Source organism: Aulonocara sp. 'chitande type north' Nkhata Bay, linkage group LG4 (assembly GCF_057382095.1).
Source record: "Aulonocara sp. 'chitande type north' Nkhata Bay isolate Kocher_YH1m ecotype deep benthic linkage group LG4, A_spYH_male_GT1.1, whole genome shotgun sequence".
NCBI classification, from domain to species: Eukaryota; Metazoa; Chordata; class Actinopteri; order Cichliformes; family Cichlidae; genus Aulonocara; species Aulonocara sp. 'chitande type north' Nkhata Bay.
Window position 1 is genome coordinate 12,484,077 of NC_141347.1, and position 22,695 is coordinate 12,506,771.

The 22,695-nt window shown below is 41.7% G+C and overlaps 1 protein-coding gene and 2 pseudogenes across 1 annotated transcript; all 3 read right to left on the reverse strand.

The window, feature by feature from the left end:
- Positions 1-8,262: 8,262 nt before the first annotated feature.
- On the reverse strand, positions 8,263-13,691 carry LOC147332076 (putative ATP-dependent RNA helicase DDX47; annotated as a pseudogene).
- A 156-nt stretch (positions 13,692-13,847) lies between these two features.
- LOC147332077 (WW domain-binding protein 11-like) lies at positions 13,848-18,086 on the reverse strand (annotated as a pseudogene).
- Positions 18,087-18,114: 28 nt separating this feature from the next.
- LOC147332078 (uncharacterized) lies at positions 18,115-20,984 on the reverse strand. The gene is made up of 4 exons (XM_086288477.1): positions 20,795-20,984; positions 19,366-19,482; positions 18,920-19,209; positions 18,115-18,810 (listed from the first exon to the last, which is right to left on the reverse strand). Exons 1-4 carry the CDS (start codon positions 20,840-20,842, stop codon positions 18,624-18,626), a joined length of 642 nt encoding a protein of 213 aa, XP_086144603.1. The 5' UTR covers positions 20,843-20,984; the 3' UTR covers positions 18,115-18,623.
- Between the last annotated feature and the right edge of the window lie 1,711 nt (positions 20,985-22,695).

Genomic DNA, 22,695 nt, shown 5'->3' on the forward strand with positions numbered 1-22,695 from the left:
TTGGCGGGCCTAATTATACGATGAAACACAGGTGAGAGTAATGACGATGGGGCTTTCAGTCAAAAATGAGAGGAACAAAAGCAGGAAAAAGGCTTGAAAAAGACAGAAAAAAACCGAACCTACAGACTAAAACAGGAAATGACAAAAACATGAAAAACTAACACATGAAGACAAACGTTCAGGCCGGAGGCTGGAAAAACCATAAACACAGCCAATGTAACAAGGATCAAACAGAACAAATACACTGCAGAAACCTGAAACTATGACATGTTATGACATGACAGAGTGCTTTGAGTAGAAAAGCGCTATATAAGAATCAGTCCATTTACCATTTATCATTTAATCATTGTTGGCTCGCAGACAGACAGACAGGCCTTCAGGCTGGTAGCAGAAGGGTAGAAAAACACATCTTCTCTCACAGGATGGTCACATAAATCAGTCAACCTCAAAGAGCAATTAATATTACTCCCCAACATTATCATATCTGCTATACATAATAATAATAATGATAATAATTAAAAGAATGCCAAATATATCCAAGATACTGACAGGTGAGGGGATAAACTTTCAACAGTTAAAGCAGCACATCATCTGCCAAAGCCAGTGGCATATTTTTCATATTTCAAATAAGCAGTCTGAATCTGTACCAAGATCTTCATTTCCTCATGCTCCACCTCTTCACCCACTTTCAGGAAATTCGCTGACAGATATACAAACAGACAAATAGCTCTATGTGTCTGATCATATTGTAATTAAAGCATGGGAAGCCCCAAGCATCCCGACAATATGGTAATTTTACTTTTGAACACTAGGTGTTCTAGTCTTTGTGGCTGTACTTCTATTAAACTTCTCAAAAGGGATTCATGTATTTTTTCTTAAACCAACAAGTATTTATTTGTACTTCATGCTCTGTGTTGACCAGTATATCAGTACTAGTGCTGATATTAAATGGGTTCTGTGGAAACCATTCCACGTGACTGAGCGAGAAGCAGTTTGCCTCTCAGTCTAATAAACCCTTCACTGCACAAGGAGCCATTTTTGGTAACTTAAATGGACATCAACATTGACCTCGTTATGACTCACTGTGATTTCGTAGAACCAGGTGAATTTCTTCCAGTCAATCAGCAAAGATCAGGTTATGTGGCAGATAATGCAGTGAGATCACTGCATCAGCTCGATCAGCCTGAAGTATTTCAAACTTCAGCGTTCTTCAAGAATTCAGGAAACTGGGTGTTTTTGGCCTTAGCTACTCACACACTTGTCATCATCAGAGATGGGCAGTAACACATTACAAGTAATGTATCATTGTAATCCGATTACTTTTTTCAAGTAATGAGTAAAGTAAGGGAGTGTTTTACTTGCATCTATTTGAAAGAGTGAGTGTAAACAGAAAAAAATATATCTTATTTTATATTCTGGAATATGCAGAAAATAGGTTTAATTGTCAAAGACTGTTGCATATAATTTAATTTTTGCTTGATGCAATGTGCACAAAGTTAAAAGATTAAAACTAATAAAACAAGTTTTGAAAAGAGACTTTTTTATTTGATTACATTTTGTATGATGGATTATGCAGAAAAAGTAGAATTGGGCTGAAAGGTCTATTGCTTTATTGCCTATTCAGGTTGTGTATCATGTTTTTAAAAAGTAACTAAGTAACTGAGTAACTAACTACTTTTGAAAATAAGCAGTCAGTAAAGTAACGTCAGTAAATTTCTGACGAAACCACCACTAGTTAGAAGGCAATTTGTCTACTTCTTGTTACATAGTTACAGTTTCTACATCAGTATTTTGCTTTCAGTCGATTTACTGTTCTTTCAAAACTGGCTGACTGACTCAAAAATGTACTCGCTTTTGTTTTGGAGCTGTCTACTGTATTAGGATGTGCTCGATTCAGAGAGTTAACTAGAATGAACTTAAATCTTTGAAAAGAAGTGTAAATGTTTAGCCACATTCTGTTATTACCGCATTATTAGAGCAGCGTCATCAAGTACTGTAACACTAGGACGTGCTACAGTTTGATATGTATGTTTGTATGTTATATTTATGAAAAATGCCAGTGAGAAGAAAAATGATGATAAATCAATGGTGCTGTAAAGGTTCTGTGTGTTTTCCCGAATGGTTTTTATATACATGCTTATTGGAAAAATGTATACCCTAAGTGGGTGAGGAACTATATACGGTTACTTCACTGACCTTGACTTGCACAATAAAAACCCCAAAAAGTCACAGAAGTACAAGAAAACACTGTAATATGCTCCAATAAGACTCTGAGGGCTAAACAGAGGACTTATTACTAAATGATGAGATTTCAGTGTTGTAATAACATCTCTCACAAATTGATTATCTGCACTTTATTGTTGAGGTTAAGGAGCAGCAAAAGAGCAGATACTGGATGCAAATACTTTACATGCATTCAAACAAAGAAACGTGCATTCAGAGTCACATGCACAGGGAGAAGACAGTGCTTTTTGGAATAGAAATATCCTTTATTGTGAAATTCAGCTGTTCCAGCAGCAAAGTGACAGGCAGATGGAGCATTATTCATTTAACTAGCATGGTTAATGGCACTGAATATGTACAAAGATGATATATTCTTGTCTTTTTAAAATGATTTTTTCGACTCACTCCTGATTTGTTATTTACAGTGCAAATTGTTGCGTGTACAGCCTAAGATTAAAACACAAATAGACACAAACAAATAATACGTCGTCACATTTATCTTTACATTTATGTAACTTCATGTAAGAAAATCAACTTTGTGTAATCTGAATCCATTCAAAAGCGTCTTTGTTGCAGTTTATTGGCTACTGTGATGGTATTGACTTTGGGTAATCATAAATGCTCAGTCGTTCCCAAGTCCCGTTTTTGGTGTCCAGCCAGTTGCTGGGAGAATAGATCCCTATCTCTCCTTCCTCCACTTTCTCATTTTCCTCAGAAGGACAAAACTCTTCCTCCTCTGAGCTGCTTTTCCCGGCGCTGTCTCCCCTGTCGCGAAACTTCTCTTCATTAATATTCTTGTAGCAGAAACTGCAGATCCTCAGCTTTTTAGTGGGGTGGATGTGATCGATAACGGCACGTTGCTTGTGTTGCCTCCCTAAGATGATGACCAGAGGGGCAACTGGTTTCCTGTTCAACAATGTGTGGTGCTGTGATAAAGAATAGAAAAAGGGACACACGTTGAGCTGATGTCAGTTTCACAACAGGAAGGTTTATTCTTCACAACAGCTTAGAACAGCTTCAGATATCACCATACTAACTGCAAAGAAATGGCCTTATGCTTCAGTCCGGTTTACCATACATGGCCACAGTTCCCTGAGCTAGAGACTGTATAAATCTCTCAATACAACTTTGACAAAACATAAACAAAATGTTGCTTAAATCCATTGATAATATCAGATCCACAATGTATCACAATAAACACATTTGTTTTACAAAGATAAACAAAACACAATAGTGTACTCTGTACTTCATTTTTAACTACATTTACAAACATCATAAAATTAACTCATTTTTAAACATTTTAATTCTTGTTCAGCACTAAATTATTTATGTGAAATGTATTTCCACTGTACTGACAATGTAACTTCTGTTTTTTAAAATATAGCTATTTTACTCTTTACAAGAAAATAATGTCTTTGACATAAAACAAACATATTCACTAGGGGTGCAACGATATTCGTATCGATATTGAACCGTTCGATACAGTGCTTTCGGTTTGGTACGCATATGTATCGAACAATACAACATTTGTAATTTATTTTATCAACTTTCCTTCTGACGATGCTGTCTGTGTTGAGCGCTCAGTGAATCTGCGTTCGACTACTCCGCCTAGGCTGCACTGTCGAGCGCAGATCCACTGAGCGCTCAACACAGACAGCATCATCAGAAGGAAGAGCGCAGGGCAAGCTAGCGAGACAGAAGTTAAGCTCTCCTTGCAACATGGACCTCCGCCACCCTCATTTAGATCTGGCGTTTGGAATTATTTTGGTTTTCATGTGACGTATGACCCTGAAGGTAAGCGAGTCATGGACTAAAGTAAAACAGTATGTTGGATGTGCCATGCAATGCTCAATTACATGGGTGGGAACTAGTGTGTTAGCGCAGTTAGCTCGTTAACGTGTTGGCCGTCTAGCCCCATGCACGGGGCGATCGGCGGTAGCTCGTTAACGGAGATTTGCCGTGTTGTGGCGTTAAGGTCATTTCAACGAGATTAACCTGAAAGCACTAGTGGGAACACAACGAATATGACTGCACATTTACGCCGACATCATCCTAGTGCAAAGACAAGTGGAAGCAGACAAAAACAAGCAAGCATGCTACTAACTTTAGCCGAGTCATTTAGACAGCTGTTTAATATGCTGCTGAGAATATAGCCCAGAAGAAGTGGATAGTATAGCTTTTATTTTGGAAAGAGACATTTCTCTGTAATAAACTCTCTTTTCCAAAGATGAGTGATTCCTCAATCAGATACAGGGCTCGCAATATCGCTAGCCCGACGTCCCGGGGCTAGCGATTTTTTCAGTCGGGCTACCAAAATCTATCTCTTCCCTGCCCGTCGGGCTATTGTAGGAAGGGAAAATATATGTCAATGCTTTTGCATTCTTTCAGAAATGTAGCTGGGTAATTATGTCATTGGCATCGGTGAGCCACTGTCAATATGTGACATATTGAAATCGCGTTTGAATTTGCGCTTGTTTTTTTGCTTTCACTTTGCAATCGTGCGAACTGTGTATAGAGAGCGACAGCACTGATCCGTGAGTGATGATAATTTGTGCACCAATTCCTCTGACATCGTCTTATCAATCGTTAGCTTACTATGCAAACATGACAAGTGAAATCTCCCGCAGCAAGCTTAAACATGTGAGAGGTTGATCGCGCAGAGAATCGCTGAGCTTATGTGAGTGAGCGTGTAAAAGCGGCAGGATATATATTTTAGTTCTGCTGAGCCAAATAAGACAGGTCAGGGTGAAGAAGTGACAGCCAAAGAAAAGCTTACCACAAAACGGAGAAGTTATGACAAATCAGACTATAAGGCAAAAAGAAAGTGCAGCTTTATGGTTTCATGGACAAAATAATTTCTGTGGCTGCAATATGACGAGCTATATAACCGGGGCTGCACATAAGTGGTCCGCAGGTGCGCATTCGCTGTCAAAATAAAAAACACGCACAAGGGTTAGGGTTAAATTTAAAAACTGTACTTTTGAGTTAAAATATATATTTATAATTTTAATAAATGACAAATTAAAAAGGCATGAACATTTTTTTTGTATCGAAAAAATATTGAACCGTGACACCAAAGTATCGAACCGAACCGTGAATTTTGTGTATCGTTGCACCCCTAATATTCACTGTTCTTATACAACCTACAACTATATAGAGTGCAATGCTCCTTTAACAGCGTTCACTACTACTATGCAGTCAGCATTGATCAAACAGTTTCCTTATAACACTTTATAAATGTCTTTGTATTAAACCACAACATCAACCAGAAGAATAAAACATAGTATAAAACCCATTTATCAGAGTGCATAATACATTACTAGTTCACAGTCCAGAAGTCTCTCACAGGTCAGATTAGCTCCCCCACACACACACTCAGTATTCCACATTAGCCAAGTCCGCTAGCATTAGCATCATTTAGCCTGCAGCCTTAACCCACAATTCAGACACAACTCAGAACGAATCCATTTCTTTAGCGAGTTGCGCTCATTACCCACATAAACAACATCGTCCGTTTGTAAGGTCTGCAGTATACATTCATTTAAATGCATTTACTAACCTGTGATAAAGAATAGAAAAAGGGACACAGGTTGAGTTGATGTCAGTTTCACAACAGGAAGGTTTATTCTTCCTCTGTGCCCCAAAACGCTACTCGATACCACTGCGCGTAATGCGCCCTCTAGCGGCTGGATGTAGGATAGCATTTTAAATGACAGGTACAAAAATACAATCACAACAAAAACCTTTGGGGGGGGGGGGGGGGGGGGGGCTGTTTTCCCCAGTTTATTTCTGATACCAGATTCTACTAGAGAGCTATTCTCAACTCTCTACATTAGGAAAGCGCAGGCCAATAAAGAGTCTGTTTTGGTAGTGTTTTTTGACATAGAAAAGGCATATGATATGTTGTGGAGGGATGGGCTTTTAATCAAGTTGCATAAGTTGGGTATTGGTGGCAGGACATTCAATTGGGTCCAAGACTTTTTATCTGGTAGGAAGATCCAAGTGCAAATTGGGTCTACAATTTCTAATCAGTGCATGGTTGAGAATGGAACGCCACAGGGCAGTGCGATTAGTCCCCTGCTTTTTGTTATAATGATCAATGATGTTTTTTCTGATGTTCCTGAGGGAATTGGGAGGTCTTTGTTCGCTGATGATGGTGTGTTATGGAAAAAAGGAAGAAATATTGAGCACCTAGTGGGCAAGGTTCAGGAGGCTGTGAATATGGTGGTTGAGTGGGGATTTGACTGGGGATTCAGGTTTTCGGTGGAAAAAACAAAAGTGATGTTCTTTACCAAAAGAAAAGTGAGTGAGACTTTCACATTGACACTGTATGACAAGGTAATTGGGAAAGTGAGCTCTTTTAAGTACTTAGGTGTTGTGTTTGATTCGAGACTGACATGGTGGGAGCATATTGATCGGATTGAAACCAAATGCAACAAAGTTATTAATGTTATGAGGTGTGTAGCTGGGAGGGGTTGGGGAGCGAGCTCTTCTGCTTTGAAAAGACTTTACCAGGCATTAATTAGGTCGGTCTTTGATTATGGGTGTGTGGCATATGGTTCAGCAGCTCCTTCTGTGTTGAGACGTTTGGATGTTCTGCAATTGAAAGCCCTTAGAGTATGCTGTGGAGCTTTTAAGACGTCTCCAGTCGGTGCCCTACAGGTGGAGATGGGAGAAATGCCCCTAAATCTTAGGAGGAAGCAAGTGTCGGTGAATTACTGGGTTCATCTTGGTGGTCATGGTGACGCACATCCCACAAAGGAGGTACTTTTGGAATGCTGGGAGTATGGAAGAAGTCAGAAGGCTCATTTTGGAAAGGTGGGGAATCAGTGGGCTAAGGAGTGTCAGGTGTATGAACTTAAAATATGTCCTGCAGTAGTGTTCTCTGTGGTTCCCCCATGGTTATTGGAGACCCCTCCTGTGGACTGGTACTTGCTGGAAAATTATTGTCATGAGCCAAAAGAAAGAGTCATAAAGCTAGCTTACCACAGTCTGCACTTTTTCTGTTACGTATTAAGAGTTCAGGTGTTACCAATTAACACGTTTCTATGGTGAGAGAAAAAAGAGAAAGAGTCCTCGAGGTCAACCAGAGCGCTTATGACGCCGAGCGGTGGATTTTGAACCCCGCTACTCAAATAAAGACTACAGCCAAAGTAAGTTTCCAGAGCGACCTCCATCCCCTATCCCGGAGGCTGCTCACTCACTGACGCCGTAATAATCACCACGCGCCCCATCGTTCTTCGCCCTCGCGGCTGGCGCGAGCAAACTTACCTGCAGCAGTCAGAACCTGTTCACAAAGCTCCCCCTGATTCGACCCTGAACGCAACTATACAGCTGCTAGCCACAAGAGAAATGCAGGCATGTATCTGGGCTTCGGTATGCACCACAGTGCACAGTGCTGCCTCCACACTGGGGCCCCTCCTAAAGAGAGCAGGCTTGACCACCGCTGCTCCCGCCTACGGTGGACTGTGCGCACTAGAAAGTGATCGCGCAGATCAATACGCCACACTGTCGCACTCTTGTCAGGATTCAGCCGCTAATAAATTTTTATGTGCGTGCCTTCACGCCTGTCAGAATCCCCTCAATGGCATTAATGAAGGCAGCAATAATGAATACACTGTCGGGCATTATGCTGCGGTGGATACCTTTTAAGATCTATCCCACAAATATCTAGGCACTGCACACCCACTACATGCAGCCTAGAAGCGATTGGGCTCTCGCTTTGCGGTCTTTCTCTGCCCTTCTCCACTATTGGCTGGAACAAACCAACCCCCCAATTTGCTGCAAACCACTGACAAGCATAAAAAAAACCCAAAACATAATAACTATTGCAACTGCTGCTTGCATGCATTATAAAACCGCCTCAATTTGCCACGCATTGTTATTGTTGTCTAATACCTCACATGTTTTCTAAACAAAAAAGCTAGAAAACAAGAAGGGTTAAGTACTTCTTAATAAAACATAACGTGGCTTTTGACTGAAACAGCTCCCTCTTGTGTCTGAAAGCAACATCAGCAGCGGCACCAGCTCACACAATCGTGCGACTTCTTGAGTTTTATTACAAATGGAAACATGTCACCAGGGGCGAGAAAAACATGTGTTTTCTGTAATTAAATAGTCATTCACTTTACTAAGGAAGCAGTGGAAAACGTGTCATAACAATGAAAGTTTCAAAAGACGGTAAAGGCGTTGTATGTCATAGTTCTGTACAGTCTGTTAATGTTGGGGCTCTTCAGCGTCCGCCCCTCCAGGCTCCTCCGCCACGCTTCTTCCCTCCTCCTCCTCCTCCTCCTCCTCCTTTAACCTTCTTCCTCACGCCGGTCGCCTGTTCCGTGTCATCATCGTCTCCGTCCCCTCTTTTAGGCCTTTTCCTTTTGTCGCCTTGCTCCTTCATTTCCTGGGGAACACAAACGTTTTCTTAATGTTCATCTACACTAATAGCTGACTATATTCTATATACAGGCATTTTAGGTCAAGATGGAACAAGTTTAATTTTAAAAAATCAAACATTTCTAAATATGTATTTTTGAAGAAATTAGCCAAGGTTTAGCCAAGTTTCAAACATTTGTTCGTAACTTTTAGTTTATGCTTGCAGTCATTGCTCTTTTAAATATATGGTTACATTTAAATCATTACACTCCCCAACAACTTTACCACCTACACCTGCCTGTTAATGCAAATATCCAGTGTGGTCAGTTCTCTGGTCATCTGCTTCGAAACTTGAAGCAGATGACCTGCGGCAGCAGAAGACCACACAGAGTGCTGCTCTGGTCAGCTAAAAACAAGGAACTGAAGCTAGAAGCTGCATGGTCTCATGAAACAGAAGGACAACAGAAGATTGGAAAAATGTTGCCTTGTGTGATGAGTGTTGATTTCTGCTGCCACAATTGGATAGGATGGTAACAGTTGGCATAAACGACATTTTATCAACAGCTCAGGTTGCTGGTGGTGTAATGGTTTTGGGGATATTTTTCCAGCACACTTTGGGATCCTTAGCACCAACTGTTTACTGTTCATACACCACAGCCTGTCTGATCATGTCCATCTGTTTATGACCACGCTGTATCCATCTTCTGATGGCTGATTTCAAGAGGATAACACACTGTGTCACAAAGCTCAAATCACCTCATGTAGAAACATACCACTAAATACTGATGCATTGGCCAGGCAGGCTCAGACGGGTTTATGCACCATTGTTTTCACACAGCATGTTTTTTTCTTCTTCAAATTTTAGGCTATACCTGACAAATACAGAGAAAAGACACAATAAAGACAGGATGACTTACTATTTTGGCAAATCTCTGGGCCTCGCTCACCCTCTCCACCAGCATCATCACTTCCTCCTCTTGGGTTGGAAAGGCTGGAAGTTTCTTCCCAATCAAGCTTTCAATTCGCTGGAAAAGCTCCACATCATACCTATGGTTATATGGACACCAGACACATTTACTTGCTGCAGTGACCTTCCTCTCCAAACCACAGTATTGCACAACTTACTCAACCATGTCAAAATGGTATAAAAATGGCAATAAGTGGAAACAAAGCAGAGATGTTATTGTATATGGAATGACTGGTGACAATAAAAAGGCCCTTCTTACTGAGTGACGAAAGTGATGGATTTTCCAGATCGTCCTGCTCTGGCTGTTCGGCCAACCCTGTGAATATAGTCCTGTAGGATCAAACACATCCACAGATCAGCTCATCGGTGAAGTGAAATAAATCATCAAACGCACCACCAACATGATTATCAGCGCCTCGGTACCTTAGAGTGAGTGGGAATGTCATAGTTGATGACGCAGTCGACATGAGGAATATCCAGTCCTCTGGATGCCACGTCAGTCGCCAGCAGCACCGACCGAGACTTGGACTTGAACTTGTTCAGAGCTCCAAGACGTTTATTCTGCACGGCGAAGGAAGGAAGATCCAGATCACATCACAGTATCCACCAGAAAGAAAAAGGGAAAACTTTCACTTCCTTAAAAACTCCATTTGATAAATGTCTGTGTGCATATTTACACACAACTCATATCATACATTAGGTCACATTTGCTGTAATGCCACAAAACCAGAAAGAGGGCTGACATCCAGCCAAACGGGACCAAAGCTGGTCAACATTCACTTTCATTCATGAGTGAAAGAAATTTTTCTTGGTCTACAAAAACAGCATCTTAGATGGTGCAAAGAGCTCTATTCAAACATTTAAGTGAACTGCAGCCTGATTTGAATGTAGATTTGATTGTAGACTGCTTATGGTAAACTGCAGACCATGACAATGACTTCCAGATGTTTCCAAATGGTACAAAAAGTACACTAACTTGCATGTAAAGTTAATTAAGCATGACTTTAGCATGTGTTGCAAGTGTGATCGTAAACCAAACTGTTTACAGGGTTTTATAGTATGCGTAGGTAATGCTGACAGAGCAGCAGGCACTATAATGAATGCTAACATCTCAGGTTAAATCCTTATACTCAACCGAGTCTCTGAAGCTTTACCTGACTCATCTGCCCATGTAGAGGGATAGCAGTGATGCCGAGGTTCCTCAACAACAGCGCCACCCGCTGGGCTGTGTTACACGTGCTGCAGAAAATAATAAAGGAGTTCCCGGCCAGCTCGTTCAGGATGGAAACCAGGTAGCAGTCCTGTTGGCAAAACCAAGAGCTAAACTTACTGAATATAAAACAGCTTCAGCAGGTCACAAACACAACTGTCAGCACATGGTCAGCACATGTACACGTGTGCACCCTACCTTGTACTTAGATGGTATAAAGATGTAGTACTGCTGCAGTTTGTCTACTGTGGAGTATTTCGTAGACACCGCGCACTTCACAGGATCTTTCAAAGCTGCTCTCTCTAGTTTCTGGACCTGTAAACATATGACAGAAGGTCAGGCAAAGGCTACTCTGGCAGCTGCTTATTACTGTCCCCCATAATGTGCAGGACAAGGACGGCTAAAAGAAACGCGACTAACATTCTCCGTCATCTAGAGTCGACAAAGAGAGAAGAACACAAAGATACCTTTTTGGTCATGGTAGCCGAGAACAAGAAAGTGCGTCTTTCTCTTGGGATCACCTTCAAGATTTTATCCACCTGGTAAAAAAATAAATAATAATAGGTATAAAAATGACAGTTTACATCAGCTACATGCTTCTTGAAATTTGTACAGGTTAAATTCTCGAAAACCTTCTCTGTTTATAGGCAAAGAGCTTCACAAATGGACACGTCACAGGCGCAAATCTAGCCTGAGGCGTTGGAGGTGTGGAGCCCGTAGCCAGCAGGTTTTTAATTTAAAGCTCAGCCTATCAGCTATTTGTAATCTTTCAAAATGCTCCACTGTCAACCAAAAAAATATACGTCAACTTGGGTTTTTACCAGCTTACGGCCAGTAATGCGAAGTTTAGGTAAATTTCACTTTTTGGATTTAAACTGCCATAAAGGTTGTCACATTCACTTTAAAATGCTTTCATCAATAACCTTTGAGCCTGCCATTTAACAGCACACTGAGGAGGATGTGGCTGAGGTGCTATAGTGAGTCTCCTACCAATAGGAAGCTACTGACCTCAGTTTCGAAGTCCATGTTGAGGATTCTGTCTGCTTCATCCATGACCAGGAACTTCAGCGCTCGTAGAGAGAAGCCCTTTGTGTTCTCGAGGTGATCGATCAAACGACCGGGCGTGGCTGGAAAAAAACAAAACGATTTTTTTACTTAAAAGTATATCATCAAAATCAGTTTATAAAGGATACAAACATTACAACAGTGGGTGAACATAAGCAGACGTGTGAAGTGTGAAAAATATGCAACGCTCTTAAAGGTAAAGTCTTACCAATAACGATGTGAGGCTTTTTCGCTAACACCAGGGACTGGGACATCATGTCGATTCCACCAACTATCACGGCTGCAACGGAAGACAGACGGATTTAGAGCACAGAGCCTCCCGCACTACTGCAAGCCGCCTCACCTTTCAAGGACACGTACCGCACTTAACGCCGATACTGGAGCCCAGGGCCTCAAACTGCTCAGAGATCTGAAATGCCAACTCTCTAGTGGGGGTGAGAACAAGTGTGTGAAGCCTCTGGGGGGAGGCCAGCAGCGACTGGAGGATAGGCAGAGCGAAGGCACCGGTCTTTCCTGAACCAGTCTCCGCCAGGCCAATAACATCCTTCCCTGCAGGTCACAAGGAGACAAGAAATGTTACGCACTTTAACCTTTAGAGATTTAAACAAGTCCTGAGATTCAGACTGAAGCGCTGCTCCTTTAGCTTCAGTCCATGTTAAATCGTAATGATTCACAGAGAAATATGGAGAAGTTTCATATGTTACACGTACAGATATGAGGTGTGTAATCACGGTATGAATTTGAGCACAAACTGATTTCCAATCCTCTGCTGAGATTTCAGATTTCAAATCCCTGGGCCATGCATTTAGCCCATCATCTCTGATTAACAGGATATTTGCTGTCATTGTTACTTCAACTTGTTTTTTTGATGGTCTAGTACAATGATGCACAAATGGTGGCTATGCTAATGCCAAAACAAAGCTGAAAAGTAGCCATACAAAAACATATAAAAACAAGTTCATGAATATTTGAACATTCAGGGGCTGGTAGTGTCGGAGTAAATCTGCCTCTTTTAATAATTCAATTTATTCATGTCCTTTCTTCACTTTGTATAATAAACATTTGTCCCAGTCTTGTAGAAAGTTTTCTTCTTTCTTTTTCTGTCTGTATGCGAGTTTGTCCATCACAAGGATCTCCTCAACAACAACCACCCATTGTCTACAGCTCATTGTTTAAAACCTTAGGGGACTTAAACAGCATGGACGCAAATGGCCTCTAAGATGATCCAAGTAGAGGATCTGAAACAATCGTTGGAATTACATAACTAAATATTTCCCGCAGAGCGAAAAGAATTTTATTCCAGAAGGGTTGTATTTTTCCTGATGTCCAAAAATGTGCGTATGGTTGTTCCGTGTGATCATGTACTGTTACTTGAGTAAAACTGACAGAAAGAGGTAAGCGTGATTTCTCACCTTGCAGAGCCACCGGTATAGCTTCTATCTGGATCTTCGTGGGGCTCTTCCATCCCAGCTGATCACAAGCCTCGCATAGGACATCAGTAACACCCTGTCGGAAGCAGACAAAAGGTAGAAATCTTTGTAACACGATCGTAATTGTGTACTAGCGCCGTATATGTCTCACAGACATATCCCATTCATATTTAAAAGGATAAAATGAGGTTTACATAACACAGCGGAGTTGTAGCTAACTCGAACAGCAGTGGTCTCTCCGTGTTAATGTGCCTGACTCTTTTCCTTCACTCGCTGAAGCAAACCTACCAGATCCTTGAAGCTCTTCACCGTCTCGTCGTTTTCTCCGCCATCACCGTGATCGCTTCCTTCATCGCTGCTCGAAATTTCGTGTTTCGTATGTGTTTGGCTTCACGCTCTCCTCGTCCGCCATGCTTTTCGCCCCAACGTGTCGTCAGTTCCGCACTGCGCAGATGCGGAAACGAGTTCGAGCTTAAGCCGCAGTGGATGATGGAAGTTTGTGTTTACGACCGAAAACGCCAGTGATTGGCTAAAAATACGACATGGGAATTTCTGTCGCGGATTGATTCACACTGAAACAAGATTAAACCAGTTTTTTGAGTTTTTATTTGGCTGAAGATCAAACAGTTTTACACTTTTACTGTTGTCAGTGGTTGGAAAACATTCTATAACTATTTTTATGTTAGGAGATCTGCAATAAAAAAAACAGAAAAAAGTAATACAAGATTGCTTCTAAGGTCAAGTTGCAAACAGGTGGTTGGAAGAAAAACAATTTCAGAGTTAAAAAACAAGACAAAAAAAACAAAACAATATGCTGGATGTGAAAAAGCACTTCTGTGCAGAGCATAGTGTTCTTCTCTTGAATTGACTATGCAAGTTACCCAGTAAAATAAACAGATTTCTTACTCTTTTTGAAATGCACATTCTTGTTGATGCAACAAAAATCTAACCCAGATCAAATGAATATGAGCCTGTAGAGAACAAAGCTGAGGGTGTAGTGGCCTTTCACTGGTAGGTGACAGACAAACTGATTCTAGCTGAAAGTTTGAAGACGGCTACCTCTATAACTCTGCACAGAAAACACAAAACAAACACACTGCTGTTGTTCAGCTTGCCACACTGATCATCATTATCGGCAGTACGCTCCCGAGTCTTAGAGGAGTCCCTCCATCTCCCTCATAAAGGCTTCATACACCTGGTCTTTAGTCTTCATGTTGGGCTGAGACACAGCACCCATCTGTGATGGATTGGCCACGCCCATAGGAGCTGTTGCTGTGCTGTGCTGTTTCTGCCACTGGCCTCCTCCCACACCTTCATCTCCCCTCCTTCCTCCAACAGAACCCCCTGCTTTCTCCATGGGCCCAGGTGCTGCTCCTGGCATTGTTCCAACCTTGTCCCTACGCACCCTCAGCGCTGTGGGCACAAAGCGGGTCACCTCTGCCTTGGGATTGATAATTTGAGGTTTGGCAGAGATGGTAGCCCCGCCTGCACCGGCACCTGCTGCCAGGTTGCCTCCTGCAGCTGCGACAGAGGTGATGTTTGCGCGTTTTTCGATGGTGGGAGGGTGGTGATGGCTGGGGGGATTGCTGCCCGGATTGGTGCCTGTGGAGGCAGCAGCTGTCCCAGGCGGAGGGGGCATCTGCATGACACCAGGTCGCATGGGCATGGCAGGGGGTTGCAGGTTGGTCTGTAAACCGTCCTGGCTGGATCCTGAGCCTTTTTGTCGCTGAACAATGTTTGGAGGAGCACTCAGCACATTGGAATTGAGAGGTGGAGGGAAGAGAGACAGAGGTGGTGCAAGAGGACGCGGAGGCCCTCCAGCTCTTGGGGGAGGAGGCGGGATACCTACAAGGAGAAAAAAAAACATAAATGAGAAATGCATTCAACAGAAGTTCTCACTATTTTATATCTTTAGATTGCCTCCACACACGTGCCTACCTGGTGGTGCTGGGGGTGGTAATCTGGGAGGTGGACCACGTGGTGGAGGGCCTGGTGGAAGGCCAGGAGGGGGGCCTGGTGGAGGACCAGGTGGTCGACCTGGTGGAGGCCCAGGAGGCAGAAGCCGAGGCATTGGAGCCCTCATTCCTGCAGGCATGCCAGGAGGCCTCAAGAACGGAGGAGCACCTGAAGATAACAGAAGATCTCTTTGAAAAAACGATGCAGAGCACTCACACTTAGAGAAGTAGAAGACCCCCACAGAACAGGCACAGGAAATTATTCTAGTATGACTTCAGAGTTGAAGCAATCAATCTTTTAGCTAATCAGAATGCGAACCTGGTGGGGGGCCAGGAGGTGGGCCAGATGGTGGACCAGGAGGCCTCATTGGTGGTGCCGGAGGTGGACCAAGTGGTGGAGGTCCTGTCATCGGTGGCCCTTGCATGTGTGGAGGCCCTTGCTGTCCCGTGGTCCCAGCTGGAGGGGGTAGTCACTGATTGGCCATGAGATGGGACTGGTTGTCCCCTGGAGGGCCTCTGTCCTCGATGTCAGAGCTGTCTGATTCATCTGTGTATTCTTCCTCTACCTCTTCTTCTTCCTCCTCGTCAGGAACTGACTGACCTGAAGACAAAAAATGAACAAATAAAAATGGCATAGCATATCATCATACAAAGAAAAGACACTGTGAGGAGCACTAGCTTAGTAAGTGCTTAGCACTAACAGTACCTGCCATCCTTAACATCATGGCTTGCAGAGGTGTAATGGCCTTGGTCTTCTTCACAACCCTCTTCTTCTTCCTTTTTCCTTCACGGGGTGCCTCTGCAGGCATATCTGCGAAACGTACGCTACGACCTGCAGTAGTTAAATAATAACAAATTCAGGAATACAACAGAATAGAAACAGTTATAAGATCAAGAGATAAATAAAGGCAACAAAGACGTGAGTTGAGGCTTAAATGTGTTGAAGCAGTCAGAAACACTCACCACCATGTCTTTCACTTCTGTCTCTATCTTCTTCTCGTTCTCTCTCATCGTCCTGCCTGTCCAAGCGCATTCTCTGTTCACCATCTCCCCCTTCATCTCTCTCTTCTTCACTGATGTCTTCAGAGTCGCTGTCGTCATCAATATCGTCCTGATCTCTGTCGCTCTCACTCCCGCTGTCCCGATCTCTCCCCAAATCCATTGCAGAGTCCTTTTCAAATCCAGGAATGGAAGGCTCTGTTCAAAGGAGAAATAGTGTAACAAGAAGAGGACAATGTGCATACAATATACCTCTCATTCCTGCATCAATTTATGCAAGAATTATTATAAACTGAGGAACCCCGCCCCCCAAAACTGTCATGTAGTTTCCAACACACCTTGACTGAGTCAAAATAAAGAGACAGCTGCCCTCTTTTAGTCTCATAGTCCAGTTCAAGTTTGCGTAGCTCTTTGTAGGTTTCAGGATTCTCTCTTTCGTACAGACGAACAATGCGCTCAAATGTCTCACGCAACTTCTTCCTCTTGTCCCGCAACACCTTCTCATTCAGCAACGGCTGCTGAACTGGGTTGAACTCTGTTCAGAAACAAAGTAATTATTTTCATTAGAAAAGCAGCAAATTAATTGTAGAATTCAGATTTTGACTGTGATTTTCTGCTGTTACCTAAAGGCCTGAAATACTTAAATACACACACTAATTATATATAGCATTAATCTACTGATACATGTGTTCCACAAGCTCAGGTCCTCTACAAGTGGCAAACATACAACTAAATAGTTACAACTAAATATATCTCTAACATCTAAATTGCATAAACTCTGCCCTGTCATCTCACCCATCTCATCCAGCTTCTCCATGTCTCTGATGATCTGTCTGGGATCCTTCATCTTCAGGACTGCTGCTCTCACCATCATCCTCTGCTTCTTGTTCTAATATTTCCAAATGAAAACGATGTTACCATCATATTATCACAGTATTGTTATCCTGTATTGCATATTTAGAAATATCTTTTTTTTTTTAAGTGAATGGTTCTAACCTTTTTTAACTCCCTTTTTCTGGCCTCCTTTCCTGTAGAAGGGGGGGAAGAAATGACCATTTTTATATCTAATCAGCAACTGAGCAATATCCAGCAGATCAATTCATGATTGAATTAGCGTCAGTTTGTTATCAGCACTTACTGGCCTGGTCGGTGGGATTCATAAACTTCCCACTCTTGGTGGAGGAGGTTGAACGTCGCCCCATTGTGACGGTAGGTCTCCTTCACGCTGCCATGTAATACAGCAAAACAGAAGAGAAGTGACTTGTAAAGGAAACCTTACGTTGTTATTTTGTGGTACGTTCAAGAATAAGTCGGATTTTGTCACAACCTAAAAATAACACTTTTAGCTCATATTTATGAATCACTGAGACTTTAAACAATGTTTGAATTCATTTTTGACAAATTGCAGCCTCCTTTTTGTTAATTCTAACTTCGATATCAAGGCAGTTTAACCAAACTATCTACAATACACGCCTTAAAGAATTTTACTGTTAGCTATTATTAGCAAAGAAGATAAGAAAGTTGACAATCAACGCACGAGTCAAACTATCTAAGCTCTTTGCACAATTAAACTATTGAATGAGCTGATAAACACCACAGAGCCAATCAAACATTTGTAACACATACATACATATGTTAAATCATGCCGGTCAAAAGCATTTGCCTGGCAGGTTAGCGGCTAACGTTAGCTTGCACTTATAGCTAGGCCCGCGTTAGCAACGAAAGCAGCACAGGAGGGAAAAATTCACTGTACCTTTTGTTCAGTAAAAACTCACAGGGCACAACGCCCTACACACACGCACACCTCCGTGTGCCAAAAGCAATGCAACACGTTTTGCGTACGTCCTGAAAGAGAAATCCAAACCCCCCAGGATTGAATATCACACCGTGGCTTCGCTAACTGTCCGCCATGTTTACTGCCGCGAATGAAAGCGGAAAGGCGATTTTGACGTCATCAAAACAAGCGAGCAGTGAAAGAAAAATAAAACTAACTGGGCGAACGGTATTATTTAAAACTTCACTTCATAGCATTTGTACATATACTAGGACTTTATCATATTCATATTGTGTGGCGCAATGTAACTCTAATGATAATGAAGGGTGATTCTCGTTACAGGTTCCAAGACTGCAATCTAGCGATACTGCCCCCTGATGGTTACAAGCAGCAATTACAACCTCGCTGCACTGATGTGCCAAAAAGTGATCGTATGCCAATCACTTTTTGCGTGTTTTTTTTATGTCTAGATCTCTTTTTATGTTTTTATATAGTTGCTTATATTGTTAAATAGGCTGCAGTAAACAGAGTTTAAAAATGGGTTATATGTTATATGTTTTGTAGCAGTGCTCCTGCTGCTCTACATTCACCTCTCCTTTGCTCTTTTGCTCGGTGGATGTTGAGGATTTGGCTAACTCGAAATGTCAAAATCATATTGTGGGATTTTGACTTTTTGCCCATACACAATGTCAATTTCTTCAAGTCCGTCCTCGCTGGTTGATGTCTCCACCATAGGACGATTCAGTCTCTCCCACAGCTTTTTTTTAATGCTTCTCCCCATCTCTAAACTGTAGGGACGTTTGCGGCCATGCTTGGACCTGCAAGAAGAAATTCAATCAAAATGATGCATGTGGTCAAAAACCATACTGTAACCATTTTAGAGCTGGTGATTTTAAAAAGTGACAGGACATTTGGAGACAAACGTACGTCAGCATGCTATCTACCACCTCATGGTAGACTCGCTGATAATCTTCCACTGAGAAGTTGTAGATTTTTAAAGTGCTGTCACTGGAGCTGGTTGGCTGGTGGTTGGTACTGCATGGCTCGGGTCTGGGGGGCAATTTTTTTGACACTGGCAGGTCATCATGGGAGATTGCAGAGGGAGGCACTGAGGTCTTTGGAGGTCGGGAAGAACTGGATGCTGGGCTTCGCTTCCTTTTCCGGGGCTGACTGACTGTTCTGTCACGGCGCCGGGGCCTCTGGGTTGAATTAACAACCTGGGGAAAGGTCAGAAGCACACAAGGGAATGTCAGTAGTTAATAGCGACCTCATTTTTTTCAAACAAGACAAAAATCTAAATTTGATGAACCACAATGAAGTCCAAACTTCAAAACCCTCAAATGATTCTGTTCCTGAAATTTTACACATCCAACCTGGTCCTTGCTGCAGCACGGTTGTTTCCTGCTGGCTCTGGGTTTCATTGCATCACGGGCCTGGCATGCAGTGTTTCTCTTACAATAATTATGGTCTTTGAGGTGAGGCACAGTAAGCTGCAGGTATACACAAAAATGACAGTAATGCAGACATCAGTTAGTAGTTCATGAAATATTTAAAAAATAACAAACCCTTTCATATGTCCATAAACTACTTAAACCACTCGCATGGTTGAATAACTTGTCCACAGTGATTGTAACGACAAAAAATATCCAACATGTTCACATAAAATCATAAGAACTAAAACCAGGACAATGCATCAAGGTCAGTGTAATAAAAGACGTGTCAACTTATGGGCTCGTCGTGTTAGAGCTTCACTGCTGCATACCCCCAAATGACATGTCAAATAATAATTTGCATAAGCTAAACAAACACCAAAGTCCATGTTGTATTAAACTCTAATTTCTGTTATAATCATTGCTGCTTATTGCCGTTTTTGAACAATGCAGATGCACAAAATACCTTTGTAACTGGCTAAGCTTGGTCACGTGTGGCACTTATATGGTTTAAAATTACGTGTAGGATATAAAGAAAAGCAAGCTGCAATAATAGGAGAGCCCTGCCTTGTGTGTGGGGGGTAATGAGTTCAAGATCATCATTAGGCTGTGGTGTAATGAGGGACCTCTACCCAGAGGTGACTGTCTTGTCAGGTGAATAATTGTAGCATAAGCCACAATGAAGAAGGAGATTAAAACTTTAGTTTAAAAAGCCCAAAAGCAGAAGCTTTGAGGATTTTAAAGATGATCACAGTTACATGTGGCTCCTGTAAACATGTGACAGTGTGTGTACATTTGAAAATTCAGATGATGCTGCAGAACATGGCTTGCATATTTGTAAATAAACATTTTGGGGATTAGCTTTTCTACAGTGAATAAAGTCTCAGTGTTTACTTGTTTTATTCCCTGATTTTAGTTTTAAATACAAAATAAAGGCCCCCAATCAGGAACATGCACAGCCCACCCCCACCCCCCCCCAAAAAAAGCTAGAAACAGGCCTGGTGATCATTATGCACTTGAGTTAATTCGAGATGTAAGATACTCTACTTATTAGCAAAAACTGAACATTTTTATCCCAGCTGCAATCTTTGGTGACATGTCTGCCACAAGATCATTTAATACACACAAAAGAAAACGTTATTATAGGTAACATAACTGTGCATAAATGACTTTATGCACAGTTTACCCGTTTACAGCTACAGTGCAACAGTCTAACATGCAGGTATAACTCCCACGTGCACAGGCACGTTTTTAATGCTTTTTATCCACATTTGTGTCGTCTATATTTTCATGTTGCCCTGTTGCAAAGTGAACTCTTTCTGGCCGTCGAGTAAATATTCAAAACTTATTGAAAACGGTCATAAAATCTCACATTTTCCATGATGGATGATGGTTGCTGGGTCGCTTTCCTCCGTGACATGGGAGTTGGACACTTGTAAGGCTGCAAGAAGTCTTGAGCAGAAAGTTGTCTTACTTTTGCAGAAATCCCTTGTAGCTTTGCACAACACGCCGAGTGAAATCTGTCTGAACTATACCAAAAGATGCAATGCAAATAGAACCTGGAGACGCATAGCAACCACGCAACCTGTCATTTTAAATCACGCATTTTTGTACCTACTGTTAAAAATCACTGTAATAATTGTTTTTAGTGAGTTTTTCCCTCAGTTCAACCTCAGTTATGGCGGCTTTTTTTAATATTTAGGCATCCACATAATTACTCCATCAAAGTGGTGCGTAATGATCATACGAAAATACGTCAAAACAGAGCAAAAGTGGGTTTATTTGCCACAGCATATCACAGCAGCTCATTGTATTTGAAAACTACTGGATTTCATAAGTTGTGCTTATTTTATAAATGGCCCGGAGAGTAGCAAATTCTCTCTTTCTACTCACTGTACTGAACCCGCTGCACTACCCACTTTCACCAATAGGTGTCACCCTTTTACCGTGGAACCAGCTATGTACAGCTCCAAAGTCAATCGCTAGAGAGATCTGTTGCAGTAATAACTTCTTTCCAAAAGGTGTCTGTATAAAAATCTCTGTTATGCTCTGTCAGTTTGCAGTGCCTTAGTCTGTGGTGACATTTTTACTGGCTCATGCTCATGAATCCACATGCAACGCACTGTCTGTCCCAGCCTCAGAAATGGATTTAAGACGTTTTAGTTTGATATATCACCCTGTGGTCAGTTTTTGACATTCGTTTTGTTGCGGTCTTGAAAACAGAAAACAGTTACATCTGAAAGAAGATTTTAAATAAAACAAAAAGGGACAATTATATAATACATAATAATACATAAATGTCTGTTTTTTATACAGCACTTTTCTGCTCCACTTGCACACTCAGAGCACTTTATGAAACATGCCTCATTCACCCATTCACACACACATTCATACCCTTTTGTAGTGTTTTTTAAATAACATTGACATGCATTCTCACTCTATACTGTTTATGGCATACAGTATCTGCTTTGTTGTTGTATCACTAAAATAACTTTTGCTTAAGCAACATGAACCCAGATGGTTTAAAAAACAAAAACAAAAAAATCGAATGGCATTACATAACAAGAGAGAAACAATGACTGGAATGTGCAATGTGGATTTCAGTAAGTGTATAAAAGAGGCAACATTTCCTTGTACCATGTGGTCATAAACAGGTTGCTCTTCATTCTAAGAAAGAGCTGGATGTTTACAAAAGATGTGACGGTGTCACCATTTAGTTAGAAAGTATTAGGCCAAACTCTTTAAATCTTTGAATTTAGATGTTTTCAGTCCTGTGGCCATAGGTGTGTAAAATGTAGTACCAAGCCATGCAGTCTGCCTTTATAACATATTGTTTGTGAATGAACGGGTTGTTCTTAAGAGCTCACTGAATTTGAGTGTGATAGTGTGATAGGATGCAACAGTTGCAACAAGTTAGTTTGTTAGTTTGTGAAATTTCTTTGGTCCTACATGTACAACAATCAGCTGTTAGTGCTATCTTTAAGCTTCTATGAGTCCACATCACAGAGAGCTGGGCATCTTGTATGCCCAGCTCTCCTCCACTCTCAACATACCCTGGAATAACAGCTCGAAGAAGGCTCACAACACCATAAATGACTCCTCCCATCCAGACTACAAACTGGATCTAAACCAGGGATGTCAAACTTATACTACACTGTGGGTCACATACAGCGTACCTGATCTCAAAGGGGTCAGACTCTTTCTGTCAGCTTAAAGAAAGTTACTACCTTTAACTTAACATTTAATCCCAGAGATATTTTAATACAAGGAAAC